Raw genomic sequence first — 18,888 nt, 5'->3', positions numbered from 1 at the left:
TCGTGACACCCCTAGTAATACACTTTAAGGCTGTAGTTAGTAGTATATTTAAAAGATATTTTTTGACCCTCCCGCCTAGGCCTTCAGGTATTACCCCTAACAGTGCCACTGTGGGGTCTTGCGGTATATCTTGTTGGAAGACCTCTTTTAAGGCATCAAATACCTCTCCCCAGAATAAATTTAGCTTAGGACATAGCCAAAATACATGTATGTGATTGGCCATATCGGCTCCACAATTTCGCCAGCATGAGCTGGAAAGTGAAGGACCCATTTTGGCTACAATTTCTGGTGTTCTAAAGAATCTAGTAATTATTTTCCATTTAAATTCCCTCCATGTGTTTGAATTTGTAGCTAGGTGTGCCTCAGTGCACACTGCACACCTCCTCCCATGTATCCAGTGACATTTCCTCATAAATTTCTGCCTCCCATCTCCACTTTATCTGTAGGGAATTATGTTGGTTCATAGATAAAAATATGTAATATAATTCACCTATAATTTTCTTATCCTCCTTCCCCCTTTGAATCTCTATAAAGTACTGTTCTATGGTGGTAGGTTCTAGGATTTTCACCCATTCTCTGTGTGACATCAGGAAGGTTCTTATCTGCAAATATCTATAAAAATCTGTCCTGGGGAGATCATAGTCACTTCTCAACTGCTCAAATGTCTTGAACTCGTCATCCTTGAACAACTGATACAGATAAGTCAGACCACGATCTGTCCATTTTTTAAAGCCCATATCCAAGTTGTTCGGTATAAAGGTCTTCATAAATCCAATGCTTGTTAGTGATGAGATTAACTTCGGAAGCCCAAAACATGACCGTATTACTCCCCAAGTTTGAAGTCAATCGGATGAACGGTTCTCAAGATAAACCACCTTTTGTGTTGCCAGTAGGTGGCGCTGTGCCGAATTGCACAAAATTCGGCACTGCTCTATGTCAGGTTCCTAGCAGCACACTTACCAAGTTTGAAGTCGATCAGATGAATGGCTATGGAGATAAACCGCTGTTTGTGTTGTCAGTAGGTGGCGCTATGCCAAATTACACAGAATTCAGCTCCCTGCACTCTGTTGAGTCCCCCTAAGCGCACTCCCCGAGTTTTAAGTTTTAAGTCGATCATATGAATGGCTATGGAGATAAAGCGCTTTTTGTGTTGCCAGTAGGTGGCGCTATGCCAACTTGCACAGAATTCAGCTCCCTGCACTCTTCTTTGAGTCCCCCTAAGCGGTTCTCAAGATAAACCACTTTTTGTGTGGCCAATAGGTGGCACTGTTCCGAATTGCACGAAATTCGGCACTGCACTGTGTCGAGTTCCCATCAGCGCACTCCCCAAAGTTGAAGTCGATCGGGCGAGCAGTTCTTGAGATAAACCACATTTTTATGTTGCCAGTAGGTGGCGCTATGCTGAATTACACGAAAAGAGGGCACTGCACAATTGGGCACACTTATGGACAATACACAATACACTTGTTGATGATGCTCATCCATAAGCAGTGGTGGAAATGGCCAGGTTTTACTCTGGGAACCCTACTTACACAGGATGGGGGTTCCTGGAAGTGGTGTTGCCCTAGAGCAGGGGTGCCCAAATTCTTTCCCATGAAGGGCCAAAACTCAATCTGGGTGGAGGGCCGAGGGCCAAAAATAAACGTTGTGGAATTACATTCAAATGTATTGTGTTTTATAGAAAATTAACATTCTAAATCTAAAATAACATTTCAATATAATAATCTACTTTTTATCTGTTTGGTAATTGTAATAATTTGCAATTGGTTATATATATTTAAAAAAACATCTGCATTTGTGGGGAGCTTAAACATTTAATCAGTAAACACCCAGTTAAAAACAGTTGTATTTTCCACCTTTGTAATCAAGAGAGAAATTTGACTTAATTCACAACTTGAAAAATCCTCAAGGTACTTTGAAAATCAGCGTTATTGTCCATCTTTTGTAAACAATTTGCCATGACAATTTGCAGGGATGCAATCTCAGGAGTGAACACAGTATCTGTTTCACAAAGTCACCACATGAAAAATCTCGTCCACCCTTTGCAATCAGTGCAGATATCTGATAACTTGCCTGAGTTGCATTCTGGATAAAAAATCGTAAAAAACAAACAAAACAAAACAAAACAAATTCCCAAATCCGTGGCGGGCCAAAACAAACAGAGCACGGGCCAAACTTGGCCCGCGGGCCCCAAATTGGTCAGCACTGCCCTAGAGGATATTATTTATGAATGCGTGACTCATTATAGCCTACCATTATAGCCACGTAAAAATCTCTTCGAAATCTCACTTAACTAAGATCACCGAGCTCTACTGATTTTTTCCCCTTGATTTTATTCATGGCAGACTTGAATATTAATGCTGCTTATTCAGCTTACAAATACACGTCCTCCTACCATTCTCTGCCCTCTCTCTCATGTTTACTTAACACCCCCCCCCCATTCAATCTCAAGGACTCATGTTGATTAGTTAATGACTGTACTCACAGCAGTGTTGACACTTAGCCCAGATAAGCTGGCTTTTCCGTGGTGAATATGAAGATCTATTAAATTTAACGCACCTATGGAGTTGGAATCCGTTGAAATTTTTTGAATCGATGGTTGCTAGCCAGAGAAATCAAAGAAAATGCACTCTGTGGGGTGGGGGTGGGAGGGAAGGGGCAGAAATACTCCACTTCCCACAATGCACTGGGCTCGTGGCCTTCTAATAAGTCCACGCCCAGCCCGCAGGCAGGCCCTTCCACTATCAAGACATCAAACTGCAGTAGGTGGCGGTAATGCACAAAAAGTTGTTTGCCAACCGCCATCAAACATTAGAAGAAGAAGAAGCAAGCAGGCCCTGCAGGAGCGCTGGCTAAAACATTATTCACGCAATCTTGCCATTACTCAACTTTACTTCGTTTGTTCATCAAACGATAATGGCAAGGGTTAAATGTGTAGTTAGCGCGTGCATGGCGAAGAAGAGGAGAGAAGCAGAGGAAACCGTCAAAGCGCTTATTTCACATTTTTTCCCAAAGGATTGAGCGCTACGGCTAGCCGAACGCTAGGTAGCTAGCATTAGCATAGGCCTCCATTAGCTTGGACCTGCGAGTTTGCAATAACCTAGTCATTTCAAAGAGGACTATCAATGTTATTTTCTAGCCACGGAGACAGCTCAGAGTCGGAAAAGACTGAGTTGGCTGGTTGCAATAAAACACAATGACAGAATGTGGCTATTTTGGTCATGGGTTTCATACACTTTCTGTAATAAAACATCTAAAATGCCAAATGCCGCCCAGGTCATGGCATCCAGGGTCAACTTAAATGCAAACAAAGAAAAACTTGCAAGAAAACCTACTTAAAATGGGAGAAACCTTGAAGGGGCCGCAAGCAAATAGAGAAACCCCTCCTCCCTTCGGGGAGACTGAGTACTGTGCAATAGATGCTGGGCAACACCCAAGCTATGTTTTGGAGCTTGGGTTTTGTCCAGCTGTATAAAACCCGAGGAGAACTTTCCATGACCAGATCCATCTCACTTTAGGTCATATTTTCAAAGTTGTCATAATACATGTGCTGCAGCATGTGGTTAGACGACTAAACATCTAGGCTAATGACACTGTGAGGCTCAATGGGCGAGGCCGGGAGACATCGGGAGAGACGATTCATGAAGTTTCCATGACTGGCCTTTTTTCCATTGCCTGCAGCAGAGAAATGTAAGGAATGGATATGCAACTTCCCTCATCTTCCTGCTTCCTAGGGGTGCTCCAAAAAATCGATTCTGAAAGGATCGCGATTCTTAATGCCACGATTCCTGGATCGATTCTAAACTCCCAAGAATCGATTCTTCTTTGTATTGTATTTGTTCATGTCATTTGTGTACTGTACTGCCCCGGTGCCACCACCTCTTGCACTTAAGAACTCTGGTTAATGTATTCCCCCCAAAATCTATAAATCCTTCTCAAAGTCTACAGATCCCCCCCAGCCTATAAATCCATCTTATCTGAAGAACATAAGGGGGGAAATTCCCCCCTAGTTTGCAAAATGAATTTAGGCCCCGACTGTAATACTTCAGAAGTTGAATTTGAAGTTCAGCATTAATACATTTGTCATTTTTTGTCTTAGATTTATCTTTGTGTGTTATTGCAATATAAAACTACATAATTGAGAATCGATTCTAGATTCTGGAATCGAGAATCGTTGGAATCGAGAATCGTTGGAATCGAGAATCGTTGGAATCGATTCTGGAATCGGATCGTGACCCCAAGAATCGGAATCGGATTGGATCGTGGCTTAGCCGGATCGGAGCACCCCTACTGCTTCCCCTCTTCCCCCCAATCTATAGACTGCCTTCAACCTCCCCCCCACGCCTGACAGACTACACCTCTGCCACCTCCCTTCTCTCACAACTGAATGATGCTGTTTTATATTATGTAGCTCACTGTTATCACCGTCTAGATTAATTTGGCAAACTAAATTTCCTATGGGACAATGAATCATACTGTATCACACCCCCCTCCCTACTTCACTCACTCCCTACATTCTTAAAGTACCTCTCACTCCCCTCCATCCCTCCCTCCCTCAGTGACCAGCAGCACCCATGAATACATTACATCACTGAGATACTGGATAGTGAGAAGTGCACCTTTGCTAAACCGTGGAACTCCTAAATTGTGGGAGTGTACAGTATGTGTGAGAGGGTTTTTTGTGTGTAAATGTGTATGTGCATTCATAGTAAAATCCTATAAACCTTCCATGGGATACCAATTTCCACACAATTGTCTATTTGGGGTCCCGTACCAGTGCAGACGTTGAATAACGGTGTCCTACAGTGTGGCTGGTGGAGCAAGCTGAGTTCAGTAACGTGGCCAAGACAAACAACTGCTGAGAGTTGAGCAACACTGCCGGGTCAGGATGGACACACACTGCAATCTAAATAAGCTAACCCAGAGTTTCCTCACCCCCCCCCCCCCCTTTGTTAGGGACCCCTACACTAACCCTTGAGAAAACATGTGCCGCTCTCCCACCATTATGACCAGCAGCGTACAGTGTGTGTGTGTGTGTGTGTGTGTGTGTGTGTGTGTGTGCTTGTGTCTGTGTGTGTGTGTGTGCTTGTGTCTGTCTGTCTGTCTGCATGCATGTGTGGGTTACAGAAACAATTGTTTTCATTAGGCTTTTAAAAGTCAATGAAAGCAGGATTTAATAGCTTTATCGTTGTTATTCAACAAAATGGTGGTGTTGAATGGGCTACTCATTTTGCCCTGAGTTCTTAGTTCTTAGTGCCCCACTAATAAAATTAGATCTTGCAAGTCAACACGCAGTAAAGCTATTATTAAGGCCAAATGCAAATGTGGAGAATATATACAAAAAGGAATTCAGGTTCTCACATCCAAAGTTTGACAGGACTCTGCAAGATAACAGCAAAACTAGACAAATAAAAGAAACCTCAAACAGAAATCCACACAGTGTGCCTGGAGGTGTAAATACACAAAGAATTTCACATGATCGGGTGGGTTGGCATGGAAATAGGAAGTCTCAATCCAACCAATATAGACAGAGTTAACCATAGACAGTGCCAATATACATCTTGTGTGACAACTTGCTGAACGATTACTGCATCTGTACTAGGGGTGTCAACGGTTCCAAACATTTCGAAACTGACCTTTTGGCAGCGTGTAACCAGTTAACCTGTTGGGTTGTAGTTGTTTTTTTGACCGCATTTGTGCTATATAATCGCTAGAGGGCACTGTCGCCATTAAATACCTCCCAAACCCATAGACAGCAGCGATGTTCTCTGTGTGTCTGTTCCCTCTTTGTTGAACTCGTTGTCTGGTCCAGAGCGGAAGTAGCAGCAACATTCGCTATCATTACAGTTGCGGGTACTTATGGAACGATGTTGTCGAGTTTGAGTCACAAAATTGTCCCTCGTTGGTTTCCATGCGAGGTCTTGCCTGCTTTATTAACGTTACATTGTTTTGTTTTTTTATATTTTATTTTTAATTTTTTATATCCAATAAAGACACACAAGAACAAAAAACAAAAACAAAGAGAACAAGCTCAGTCACAGGAAAGGAAAAGAAAGAAAAAGCATACGAATATCAACATTCCAACATCATGAGGTACTACCAGTCGCATAAGGTGCTTACGTGCTTCCAAGAGACGATATATAGAATCCCGTGTAAGGAGTCAATGAGAGATCAGCTGGGTGAGTTACCCGTTGCCCCTAACCTCGTCCAAGTAGGCCATAAATGGGTCTCAGATGGTAGAACACTTCCTAAGTGAATTGGTCCTCAGGAACCTGAGTCTCTCCATACGTATAACTGAAACGATGTCCGACAGCCATAGCTGAAAAGAAGGTGGGGAGGGGGACTTCCACTCCCTTAGGATGAGTCTCTTGGCGACGGTCGTCCCCTGCGTCAGAGACTGCTGCACAGCCGTAGGAAGGAGCAGAGAAGATTCAGAGCAGCCGAAGATGGCAAGTTATTAACGTTACATTGTAACCGCCGCGGTCACATGGGCCATGCGTCCATTACGTGCAAAGTTACTGCACTTGTGTGAACACTTTAATGTAACGTTAAAGTTATCATCTGTAGCTTACAGGCAGTATTATCACCTCTAAACAGTTTATTTTGAATGATGAATGAATGATTGCGAGTCCAAAACAGTAAAAGCATTGTCAAAACTTTATTTAAAAAGGACATAAAAAGACTGTTTACTCGGTTATTGATTTTTCTAAACGGATATGATTTAATATCTGGTTATCCGTGTACACGGTAGGGATGTCAATGGTTACAACATTTTCTAAACATGTACACTGGACCTTCTGGCAGCGTGTAACCGGTTAACTGGATGTTTTTTTGTTTTGGGCCGCATTTGCGCATTGTGACCAATGCGTCCTTACGTGCAACGTACTGCACTTGTTTGAAAACTTTAACGATAAAGTTATCATCTGTAGCTTACAGGCAGTAGATGTCCACTAAACCTCTTTTTCTGACAGTTAAATGCTGGAAGAGCAATGAGGAGCGCAGATCCCAGCACACCACACAACATGCAAGTACGCAGATTGAAAACGTTAGCAGCGGTAGCTAGGGATGGGAATCAAGAACCGGTTCTTGTTGAGAACCGGGTCCCAGTGGATCAATTCCTTGGAATCGTTAGCCAAAATCCTTAACAATTCCACTATCGATTCCATGCGCGATGACGTCACACGCTGCGACACGCACGCAACGCAGCCTTGGTTTGTTTAGACCGCAGCCACCATGGCGTCTAGGCAGAAGCAAAACGATGACCACAGTGCCACTTGCAATGCTTGCAAAACCTCTATTTCGTTAAAGGGGGGAAATACTAGCAATATGCAGAAACATTTGTCCACACAGCATGCAATAATTTTGGAGGAATGTCACGTTTCTGATGTGCTACGGAGTGACGATAACGTGGCTAACAGCAGCGGGGCTAACGTTAGTGCATTAGCGCTCCTCCAGACCCTGTCTATTGTGTGTTTAGTGTTTGTGCCATTTGTTTCATTGCGTAAACCAGATTTCACCAATACTCCATTTCCATCCATTTAATTTAGAGGATGATGACGTTCAGAGTCAGACTGGTTCAGAGGCTGGTAGTCGCTCTGGGTCAGAGGCTGCAGCGAGTACTTCTTGTGCTGCGCACTTCTAGCCCCTCCATTCACCCAGGCAGGGAAGAGTAAAATGACCGAGGCGAGGGTAAACGAATGTCACCGAGCAGTGACTACCGTAAATTTCGGACTATAAGCCGCGGCTTTTTCCCCGTTTTTTGGCCCTGCGGCTTATATAACGGTGCGGCTTATCTATCCCCGCTCGGGGACCTCCAAAATCTATGGATGTTGGTATGAGGCAGAACGAGAGCAAGACAGACATTACGAGAGCGAGACCCTGATTGGATGATGTTGCAAAAAATGTGCCTCGCGACCTGATTGGAGCACTGTGCCACTACGCTCTCTCAGCCACTACGGTAAAACACCCTCCCTCCTCCCTCGCTCCGGGGGGAAAATGGCAGCGATTGAGCCTGAAAGACAGTCTGAATTAAATTGAATGTAACATTCCCAATTCTATGTATTACATTCTAAAAAACTAACGGCAACATTTTGGAAGGCTAAGCCACACAACTAGCTCGTTGTAATCTAACATCATGCTTCAAAAGATGGAGAACTGGCTGTGTTACGACGATGGCGGCGATTGAGCCTGAAAGCCATGTCTGAGACAGTAGCGAGACAGGAACAACAACAACAGCAGCAGCAGCAAAGGATCATGCACAAACCCGAGACGAAAGGGACTGTCCGTCAGGGCGCGGACGACTGTGTGTCAGCAACTCCCTCCCGACTACCAGGAGAAAATTACAAACTTCGGCGAATTCACACAAAGAAAGATCAAGGAATATTCCATCGGACCGGAGCAGATCATAAATATGGATGAAGTGCCTTTGACGTTCGACCTGCCTCTCACTAGGACTGTTAACAAGAAAGGTGAATCGTCCATCACGTTGAGAACCACAGGTCATGAGAGAACGAATTTCACTTGTGTTCTTGGCTGCACAGCATCTGGAGTAAAGCTCCCGCCGATGGTGATTTTTAAGCGTCTCACAATGTGTGATTTTGTCTGGGGATTAGTGACCTGACTTTTGTTTTGTTTTGTTGAAATGTTAATAAATGGGAGCTTCCCCAAACAGCCATCTCTTTCCCGACAATCCCCTCTGTGCACGAACCCTTACATATGGTAATTAAACATCAAAACACCCGCGGCTTATAGTCCGGTGCGGCTTATATATGTAACAAACAGGCAATTTTGCTGCTGCGGCTTATACTCAGGTGCGCCTTATAGTGCGGAAATTACGGTAGTTTGTCTGACATGCCAGCTAAAGTAAAATGTCAAAGTTGCATGTTGTCATTCTAACCACTAGTTCTGTTTCATTCATTCCCACTATATATTTTCTATAGGGAGATGACAAAGATGCTCAACCCAAAATACAAACCCCCAAACAAAGCCAGTTTAACAGACACACTGATCCCTGCTTGGTATGGGATTTAAAAGAGCAATCTGATCACAGAGCTGAATAATAATACATAATTATAATGATAATAATAATATAAAAGAAAATTAATGTTAATAAACCCGTTTGTACTCTTTTTTTTCCCTTGCCCAATGAGAATCGATAAGCAGAATCGAAAATGGAATCGGAATCGCTAAAATCTTATCAATTCCCATCCCTAGCGGTAGCTAGCTTGATAGCTAACAGTCAGCTTACAACACATACTGTGATAAAAAGCACAGCACTCACCAGGCAGAAATATTAAGTGTCTAGCCAATCTGCTCCCACAATTGAGCCTTTCTGTCTCTGTAGTGATAGTTTCTCCATATGATTAGTTGCCTGAAAACCAGCGCCCGCACCAGCGCCTTTCTGAAGCCACTGCTGAGTTAACGTTATCTCCGTCCCCGCACATTGTCCACTGGGACCAGGACCACCGCTCCCCAGCGCACCCCCAGCGCCCAACTGACAGGAATACGCCTAGCGGACACACGCACAGTTTATTTTTGATGAGAAATTAATGATTGCGAGTAGGGCTGGGTAAAAAAAATAGATTCTGCGATTTTTAATCGATTTTTATTTTAATCCTATGATATCGATTCATATGTCCAGAGATCGATTTTTACTATATATTACTTTTTTTTTTTTATAAACATAGGCTATAATATTATAGGCTGTGTGTGGTAGTTGAAACATAGTTTCAAGTTGACGTTTATTTTGTTTGTAGTTTAAACAAAAACATAAATACTGTAGGCTACATAAATGGAAATGTTTGATCATTAATATCTGCTTTTAGAAATTATATAGGCTGAAATCAAATCACTGTGCATGTGTCTTTATTGACAGATGAAAAGTCTGTTATTATATTTACCCTTTGTCACCACCTGGTGAGTAAATATATGTGTAACTAAAACCATTAAAATTGACAACCGGTCCACAACGTTTTTTCCCATGTATCTACCGGTCCTTGGTGCAAAAAAGGTTGGGAACCCCTGTGCTACATAACTGGACAGTCATGTAAGTCAAGTTACAGCTAAAAAAAAAAAAAGTTTTAGTATCACTAACGAAATCGATATTGAAATTAATTAAATCGGAATCGAATCGGGATTAATCGTTTCGGAACCTTGTGAATCGGAATCGAATCGATTCTTGAAATTTTAACCAATACCCAGCCCTAATTGCGAGTCCAGAACACAGTAAAATCATTGTCCAAACTTTATTTAAAAGGACACAAAAAATGAAGCCTGCGTTAGTTCATTCAAGACATTATGTCATAGGCTACGCCCCAGCTGTACCAGCTGACAGCCTCTGTTTGGTTCATCGTTTAACCATTCTCCAATCGCAGTCATTCTCACATCAAGGCAGTCCGTTTAAATATGGCAGCCTCTCACTCACTGATCTGTTCCCCACCTTGCTGATCGTTTGCGGCTGCTGGCAACGCTTTGCCCCCTCCACCCCAGCCTCCACCTGTTAGATCAAATGCTATCATGTTTTGTAGCTCTGGAGTCTGCATGGCTCAAAAAATGAACATGTTTCCATGTCTTGCTTTTAGGCTCCCTCTTTTACTCTCTATGGTTTAAATGTATCTGGAATATTTTATTCCCTTGGGGGATTTTGCTTGCTCTCCCTGCTCGGCGTAGCATGCTGCTGAGCCGAGTTCAGGGAGAATTAAATTAATTAAATATTAAATATTAAATTAAATATTAAATTAATGATAAGAGCGGAGCCTTCAACGCCAAACATAATTGTATGCATTATATTCATTTATGCAATAAATGGTTAATTCTATGACTTGAGTGTTCTTGAATGAAAGACGTGTAAACGGTTATTGATTTTTCTAAACGGATATGATTTAATATCCGTGTGCCTGTGTAGTCGTGTACACGGTGACATCCCTAGTACACGGTGACACCCCTAATCTGTACCACTGGTACTATGGACGTGTAAATGTGCAACAGCAAATGAGCTCATAGGGTTAATAACAAGAGAGGAGAGAGAAACAGGGAGACACACAGACGCAGGACAGCTTTAAACAGAACCAGACCTGTTTGGGAAGAAAACAGGAAACACATGACTAGGACAGACAGAGAGAACATCACCCCAGGCATCATGTGTACCAGGCATCATGTGTACCGTCACCTGCTTTTAGAGTTTCATGCCTAAATACTGTAAATCCAAAATAAGCCCTTATCTTATCAGAACAAATCAAACACTGAGAAACTTCAGCCAAGCTTAGTTTGTAAACAAACTATTAACTATTAACTATTTTGTTAGTGGGTCACCGCCCATGCCATCATAAAGTACTTCTGGAGAAAGACCCACTGTGCCATTCATGAACAGGGCACAGCCTTGTTTGGCTCAATGGGTAGAGCAAGGAAGACATAGGGGTTCCATTCAAATTGAGGCAGTCCTTAATGAAAATATACTGTATGCACCTGTGGTAAAAGCCTCCATATATAGATATTGTGTAAGTGCTCAAAATGCACAGATTTGGTTGAGCCAAGTTGATCTTCTTTATTGATTTAAATGTGCAGCTCTCCTTGTGTCTTTTGTTTTTAAAAGTTTAAATACACATACAAACACGTGGGGCGGGGGGTAATTTACGATGCTAGCAAGGTGAACCCTTGTAAATTCCCCACCACTCCAGATATTTTTAGATCATCAGTAAACCAATTTGAAACCTCTATGTTGTATTTTGTAAGCCTGTCTTGTAGTTAGCTAGTCTACAGTATATACATGTATCCATTGTCAACAGACAATGGAAATAATTAATAAAGCGTTGTTAAAAAGAGAATGGCAGCATCACTGGCGAGTTAGCTCTACCCTGCTAGTATCCAGATGCCAGTGTGTATACAAAATAGCCCCAAAATACCTCCACTTTGCCCAACTATGCTTAGCATTCCCTTTTTAATTACGGTAACTGTACCACTCCAAAGCAGAGGAAAGGGAACGGGCTAGCCACAAACACTTTTTGCATGTCAACACCCAGCAGCCAATTTAGGCTTTTCTACATATCCAGTGGCTTTTGTTTAGGCCACAGCTAATAAAATCAGCCAGCCTTCTCGCCAGGCAGCCTGGATTGGTTACATTATGATTGGTTTAATTGGGTTAGGACTGGTTACATTGGGTTAGAACTGGTTACATTGGGTTAGGACTGGTTACATTGGGTTAGGACTGGTTACATTACTGACTACATTAACTTCTGTGTGGATTGCAACATACCCACAAAGGAAATAAAATGTTACCCTAACAACAAGCTGTGGGTAACTAAAGACATAAAGGCCATCCTGAACGCCAAGAAAAGAGCATTTAGGTCGGGGGATACAGATAGGATCAGAGCCATCCAGGGGGAGCTGAAAGTGAGCATCAGAGTGGCAAAGGAGGGCTAAAGGTCGAAGCTAGAGGCGAAGCTCCAGGAGAACAATATAGCCCTTTTCCCACATGCGCTTTGTACCGCAAAATGACCGGAACGTGGTCAAATGCCTGCATGTGGGAAAGGCGCCGTGCCGGTATAAGCGCGACCCCGTCGTCGCGGCCATTTCACCAGTTTTGTGCCAGTCAGAAGAGCGGTATGCCGCGATAGACAGACAGGTGAGAAAGGGGTCCAGTCATTTTCCGCTATCAGTGGGCTGTGACTTCGCGGACCAGGTTGCACACAGTAGACAGTCCAACACCAAATACACAGCTGATTGTTCTATATTCTCCTGGTGTTGCGTACCACCAAAGGACTATTGCCAGTCGCAAACGCGCTTCCAGTGGTTTTCGCCACTGGGTGATCTAGCGTGCGGGTCGGACCAGACTCAGCACGTAGTCGAACGTCCACCGGGACATGCGAAAATGACGCTTCCATTCCACGTCGTCAAAATTGTTCAGAGCATCTAACCAAAATAAATTCCCTCCTGGTCTCTCTCGCTTCCAGACGGCTCTAGTCTCACGCAGCAGCGCAGAGGTACATAACACTGTCATGATCTGTCCCCGGTTTAGTCTATCTTCATATTCTGCACGATGTTGAGCGGAGAAGACTGCGAACATGAATCTGTTTCTGTTCGCACGTATATCCCTTTCCATTTTCGCCTTAATTTGTCTGCGTCGCTGTCTACGTTTGAGGAAAAAGCGCGTCAGCAATATTATCAAAAGAGTGGACGCCGGCTCCATGTTTGTTTGTTGTTTTTTTCTGACTGGCCTCAGTGGCCTGCAGCACAGACCCCAGGCCACTCTCCTCCGCCCCCCGCCCCCTCCGCCGCACCCCACCCCACCCCCCAACATACCGGCTATTTGACGACAAGATTCTCACATGCGAACGCTGAGGTGTGAAGGGAAATTCAGGGAAATGTCCGATATTGACTTACAGGTAATTTTCCGGTACGCATGTGGGAAAAGGGATATGAGAGAGGTGTGGAGGGGTGTGAAAGCGATCACGGGCTTCAATTGTGCTGGGGGCGGGGGGGTGGAGGGGGGGTTGTGCAATAATGATAATTGGCACGGAATGTATACTTACTCTACGTATTTTGCTTACTTAGACATATTCTACTTATTTTTGCTTCTATCGCATTTTCTACTATTATTCTATGCTATGTTGTGTTCTTCTGCTTATTTTGCTTAATATCGCATTTACTACTGTTTATTTTATGCTATGTGTGTTCTGTGAGCGAGCTACTGTAACTTGTCCCAATTTCCCCCCGGGGATCATTAAAGTCTTTCTGATTCTGATCTGATTCTGATTGGGTTAGGAGGACTGGTTACATTTGGTTAGGTTTGCGAAGTTTGGTTTGGCGGCTTTCTCGTCACAGAAGACTAGGCCGAAGTCTTCTTCTTGTCAGAGCAATAGTGACTAAATGAGTGACAGATAGAGAGCTGAATCCAAGAACACATCCCAAGGGAGGATATTAAGTGGTTTCACATCATCTGCTCTCTGTGCTCTCACTTGTTTAGTGCTTTGCCACCAGGGTATTAGGTAACTTGCTTAGAAGTTATACCCAGGAGGCACTAGTGCCGCGACCAGGTCAGGACTCATACCCCACAGGCTTCCCACCCACAAACACTCTCAATCGTGCCTGTAGGAACGTCTGGGGGAATTGAACCTGGGTCTCCGTGGTGGTAGGCGAGTGCTTTTACCTCTACACTACCCAGACACGTGTTCCCAATATTCAAAGTTGGAAACCTTCCAAACCCCATCCCCCAAGCCTCTGTTTTGTGTGTGTGTGTGTGTGTGTGTGTGTGTGTGTGTGTGTGTGTGTGTGTGTGTGTGTGTGTGTGTGTGTGCGCGCGCGCGCGCGCGCGCGTGTGCGTGTGTTTTTCCTCTGAATAGTATAATAGTGTGAGTGTGCAGGATGCTGGGAATTATCTGTGCATGTGATGGAGGAAATGGGCCATTTCGTTGTTGTTCAAGTAAAGACATTACATTTCTACTCACAAATAGATGAAGTCAAAAATGTAATTCTTAAAATGTGTATAGGAAATGTTTGCATGCATTTCTGCTTATGACAAAACAACATGTTTATATTTATGTCTGTATGACAAGGTACATTATATTACAGTTAGTATAAATTACAAAATAATTTCCAGTTTATTCCCATTAATTCCCATTCAAAGTTTCCAACTTTGAATATTCCCAGAATTCTGCTGACAACAGTTTTTGGAAGAGAACAAGAAATGGGAAGGCGTTTCTGATTGTTTTAAAATGCAGTCCAGCTGTCTGACTGGCTGCAAGGGGTGGGGCCTCACCTCCCACAACACAGCCAACGGGAAGCCAGCCAGCAGGGTAATCAATAACACTGACTGCTATCCTGCTGCCTCTTCCCTGCGCAACAATATCAGGAGCCAACACATTTATGATATCTAGGAACCTCCACAGTTCATCAAACGACACACACACCTCCCTACTAGCAGTCATGGTTCGACCCTCTTCATTGTCCATCTGCCTCAACGAGTACCAACCTCATCAGATAAGTGAGGCAAATAATACCTCAGAAGTAGAGAAATGCGAGCACACTCGGAGAGTGAACAAAGAGGTCCGGTGCACGGCACGAGTACAGATTAAACAAGAAGAAAAAGCCAGCACTCAAAAAGTCCTTTTCAATGTTTAATTTACCTCAGTCAGGAGTACAGCACATAGGCGATTCTTCAAAGGCGATTCTTTTTGTCATCCCCATTCGGGGAAGAAATATTTGATTAAAAATAGAATTTCCTGTAAAACTAAATATGTAGTGTACCTACTGAAGTGCCCTTGTGGCCTATGCTATATAGGCAAAACGACCAGGGAACTCAAGACCCGGATAACAGAACACAAAAGCAATATCAGAAACAAGGACATCAAATCCGCTGTAGCGAGGCACTTTAATGCTGTTTTTCATGATGTGTGTTCCCTCAGATTTCTAGGTATAGAGGTAGTCGTTCCTCTTAAGAGAGGGGGTGACAGGGATCGTGCTCTTTTACAAAGAGAGGCTTATTGGATTATCACACACCCTACAGACAGAACACCCTAGAGGTATGAATGAGGAACTGCTATTGGGTTGCTTTCTTTAATTTTTTCATAAGTTTTTTCTTTAATTTTAACTTTTACACTATCGTCTATTTGATAGCTTGAATTGTTTGATCTTGGTGTGTTGCCTGACCTTGGTGTATTTATCACCACGTTGTATCTCGAACACCACTGCTCTGTGTTACAATTAGGTTTGTAATATTATATTTCCTTTTTTTCTATTTATCAATGAGGTTTGTTATTTACCTGTCTTTATCTAGCTTTCTAGCTTTTCCCCGTCTGTTTTGAGTGCATTTACCCGGTTTATTTATTTGTGTCTTGTGACCTTACATGAATGATACTGTTTCCGGTGTGATGCTTTATAAACGTCATCTCCCTGTACTGCACCACACTGAGGAAGGCCTTGGGCCGAAACATGTATGTGCTGTACTCCTGACTGAGGTAAATTAAACATTGAAAAGGACTTTTCGAATGCTGGCTTTTTCTTCTTGTTTAAGCAAATAATACCTCAAACATTGTTGCATGTACACCTCTATGAAAATCACCATTAATACAACTACTTACATGTTGCTTTGAAACCACTTTGTTTACCTATTGTTCAAGAACTATATGGCGCTGCAGAACAGTAACACTTATCTATTAAACATAAAATATATTGAATTTTTGAGTTATTTAATTTTTAATACAAGTAATGCTTTTATTTATTTTTAATTATATGTTTACTAAAATTATTGTAAAACAATCAATTAGCAAATATACTGTATCTACTGTACATGCTAATCTGGGGCTTTTGGAGCCCCAGGTTCCCTGTTAGTAGGTAACCCAGGCGTAGACCACACAGCCTTGGCATCCATGCAACAGACTTGGATTCATGAACACAAAATAAGAGCAGTGCATGTGGTCCCGCAAGCCAAGACCCCACTTTGTGGTTTCACATCCGGCTCGTGACCTTTGTAGCATAGCAAGCCCTCGCCACGGCCTGCTGTATCACAAAGCAGCAAAGAGCATGCCGCAGTGGGATATCTTGCATAAGCATCATAATCAGAAGCCCTTCTCTCCCACAGTCTGTAAAATCTTACCCAGCATGCGGCCGTAATTGCAGCTCTGCAGCAGAAATTAAACGGTGGGATCTGATTGGCTCACTGCCTTGTGAAGCGCTGTAAAAACGGCTCTACACTAACAATAGGCTGGCAAGAGATGGAGTGTTTGAAAAGAGTTAGTTAAAGATGCACTCCACGACCTCCCCATGTTAAATGGGGACATCTTATCTAAACTTCACCTTTCAAATATGTTATTCCCACGTAATAACAGTATGTCTTTCAGTTAACATTCACTACGGTTACACTGATTTATACCTTCAGAGAGAATGAATTTTGCAAGATGGAAAGCCAGACTTTTCTGAGGATCAGGATACACTTGCTTGACGAGCACTGACTGAACTACTCTCTCAGTGGACGTACAGTACAAATTCAGGCAGATATTGAATGAGTCCCCAAAGTTGGCCTCCTAGTCACTGAACTCAACAACTTCAGGCAAAACTTCTGTAAAAATATGCACAAACATCACAAAGTATTGGATTTCTAATTCCTAACATGAGGGGAGAGAGTTGTTCAAGAACACAAATACTGATTGGACAACTACAAGAAAAAACACATATGAAGTATTTTTGCAACATTTATATTGTTTGTGTTGATATTGGTATTGTATTTATCCTGTTATTTTCCCCCCTCCTGAAGTTCATTTCTGGGTCATGTGGGGTTGGAAGTAGCACGCAACTGGTAATCAACACGGAGAGATGCTAAGAGATGGGAAAGACATGGGTTTCCTAATTAGAGCACATGTGCTGCTCCCACATGAGTTACCGCAAGAGAGTCTGTTCGGGAAACCTGTACAGTATTATGCAAACAATGGAGATAGAGAGAGAACACAATAGAATACAACAGATGGGTCAGAGAGAGGGCAGGCAAGAAAACAATGACAGCAAGGAGAAAAAGAACGGGCGATTGTGGTTGTGTGTGTGTGTGTGTGTGTGTGTGTGTGTGTGTGTGTGTGTGTGTGTGTGTGTGTGTGTGTGTGTGTGTGTGTGTATGTGTGTGTGTGTGTGTGTGTGTGTGTGTGTGTGTGTGTGTGTGTGTGTGTGTGTGTATATGTCTGTGTGTGTCTGTGTATGTAGGGGTGCGGGGGCAGATATAAAATAATGCAAAGAGGAAAGAGATGCAGGCAAAAGAGGAAACACTGAAATAGACAGAGCAAAAGCGTTTCAAACCGTCTGGAGTTGCGTGTGAGGGAAACCCTCGTCTCACGGAAGTTATGCTACAAAATGAACTACAGTAGCCTTTGCTAAAATCCACCAACTCCTCCATGCGTTATCCTCCCATGCACAGCCCACAAAAAAGTATCTTACAGTACAATTGGAGGCAACAGTAAGCCAATGCAATGAAGCCAAATTACCAGTTTGCATAGGCAAATGTAGACAAAGTCTAGATGTTTCCACAGCTACTTCTCCATCTCCAGAAGAAAAGTAAAGATCTGAGTAAAAGTGTGAAATTTGGGTGAAACTCTAGAATGGTACAGTCATTAAAATCTCCCCTTGAGCGCTTTAAAATGCGAAACGGGCTGGTCTTACTGTACCTGCGGTGTTCTCGTCTTCCTCTCTCAGCACATTGTTGTCATCCACATCCTCCTCTTCCTCCTGCCCCTCTTTTCTGGCTTTTCTCCTGCCGTCCTTCACCGGGACTACTGTGAAGTTGGTGGGCATTTTCACACCATGTGCTTCCCCTCAATGCCTCCTGTGTGTCCCACTCTTATCTCTCTCTCCTCCCTCTCTCTCTCTCTCTCTCTCTGCCTGCGTGGATGTCTCTCTGTTTCGTTGCTGCTTTCTCTTTCTCTCTCTCTCTCTCTCTCTCTCTCTCTCTCTCTCTCTCTCTCTTTCTTCCTCTCTCCACCGGTTGTGCCTTTTCCTTTCTTTCTTGGTTGTTTGTTCTTCTGTTTTGACTTTTTGCTCCGTTGTAGTTTTGGCTCGTGTGCTGCCGTTGCTAGGTCTAACTTCGCCCCTATTGCTGGGACACCGCTGTACACCCATGTGACCCCCTCCCCACTTTCCAAATAAGGAAGAGCACACTGCCCCGCCCAAAGGGGGCAGGACACACACACACACACAACTGCAGATAATGTATTGTGTATGTGTGTGTGGATGAGTGTGTGAGTGCATGGATACTGTATGTTCCCTCTGTACCTAAGGGCAGTTCCTCTCCAGAATTCTCTCTCTCTCTCTCTCTCTCTCTCTCTCTCTCTCTCTCTCTCTCTCTCTCTCTCTCTCTCTCTCTCTCTCTCTCTCTCTCTCTCTCTCTCTCTCTCTCTCTCTCTCTCTCTCTCTCTC

The 18,888-nt window shown here is 43.3% G+C and overlaps 1 protein-coding gene across 1 annotated transcript in view; it reads right to left on the bottom strand.

Moving 5' to 3' along the window:
- slc12a7b (solute carrier family 12 member 7b) overlaps positions 1–18,535 on the bottom strand; it is a 150,470-nt gene extending 131,935 nt beyond the window's left edge. The window contains exon 1 of the mRNA XM_083651989.1: positions 18,141–18,535. Coding sequence (XP_083508115.1) covers positions 18,141–18,267 — 127 coding nt within the window. The 5' untranslated portion in view covers positions 18,268–18,535. The remainder of the gene's footprint in view (positions 1–18,140) is intronic.
- Between the last annotated feature and the right edge of the window lie 353 nt (positions 18,536–18,888).

This window comes from Poromitra crassiceps (genome assembly GCF_964638095.1).
Source record: "Poromitra crassiceps genome assembly, chromosome: 2".
In the NCBI taxonomy this organism is placed as follows: domain Eukaryota; kingdom Metazoa; phylum Chordata; class Actinopteri; order Beryciformes; family Melamphaidae; genus Poromitra; species Poromitra crassiceps.
Note: the sequence above shows the minus strand (reverse complement) of the source record. Positions and strands in the feature narration are given on the sequence as shown.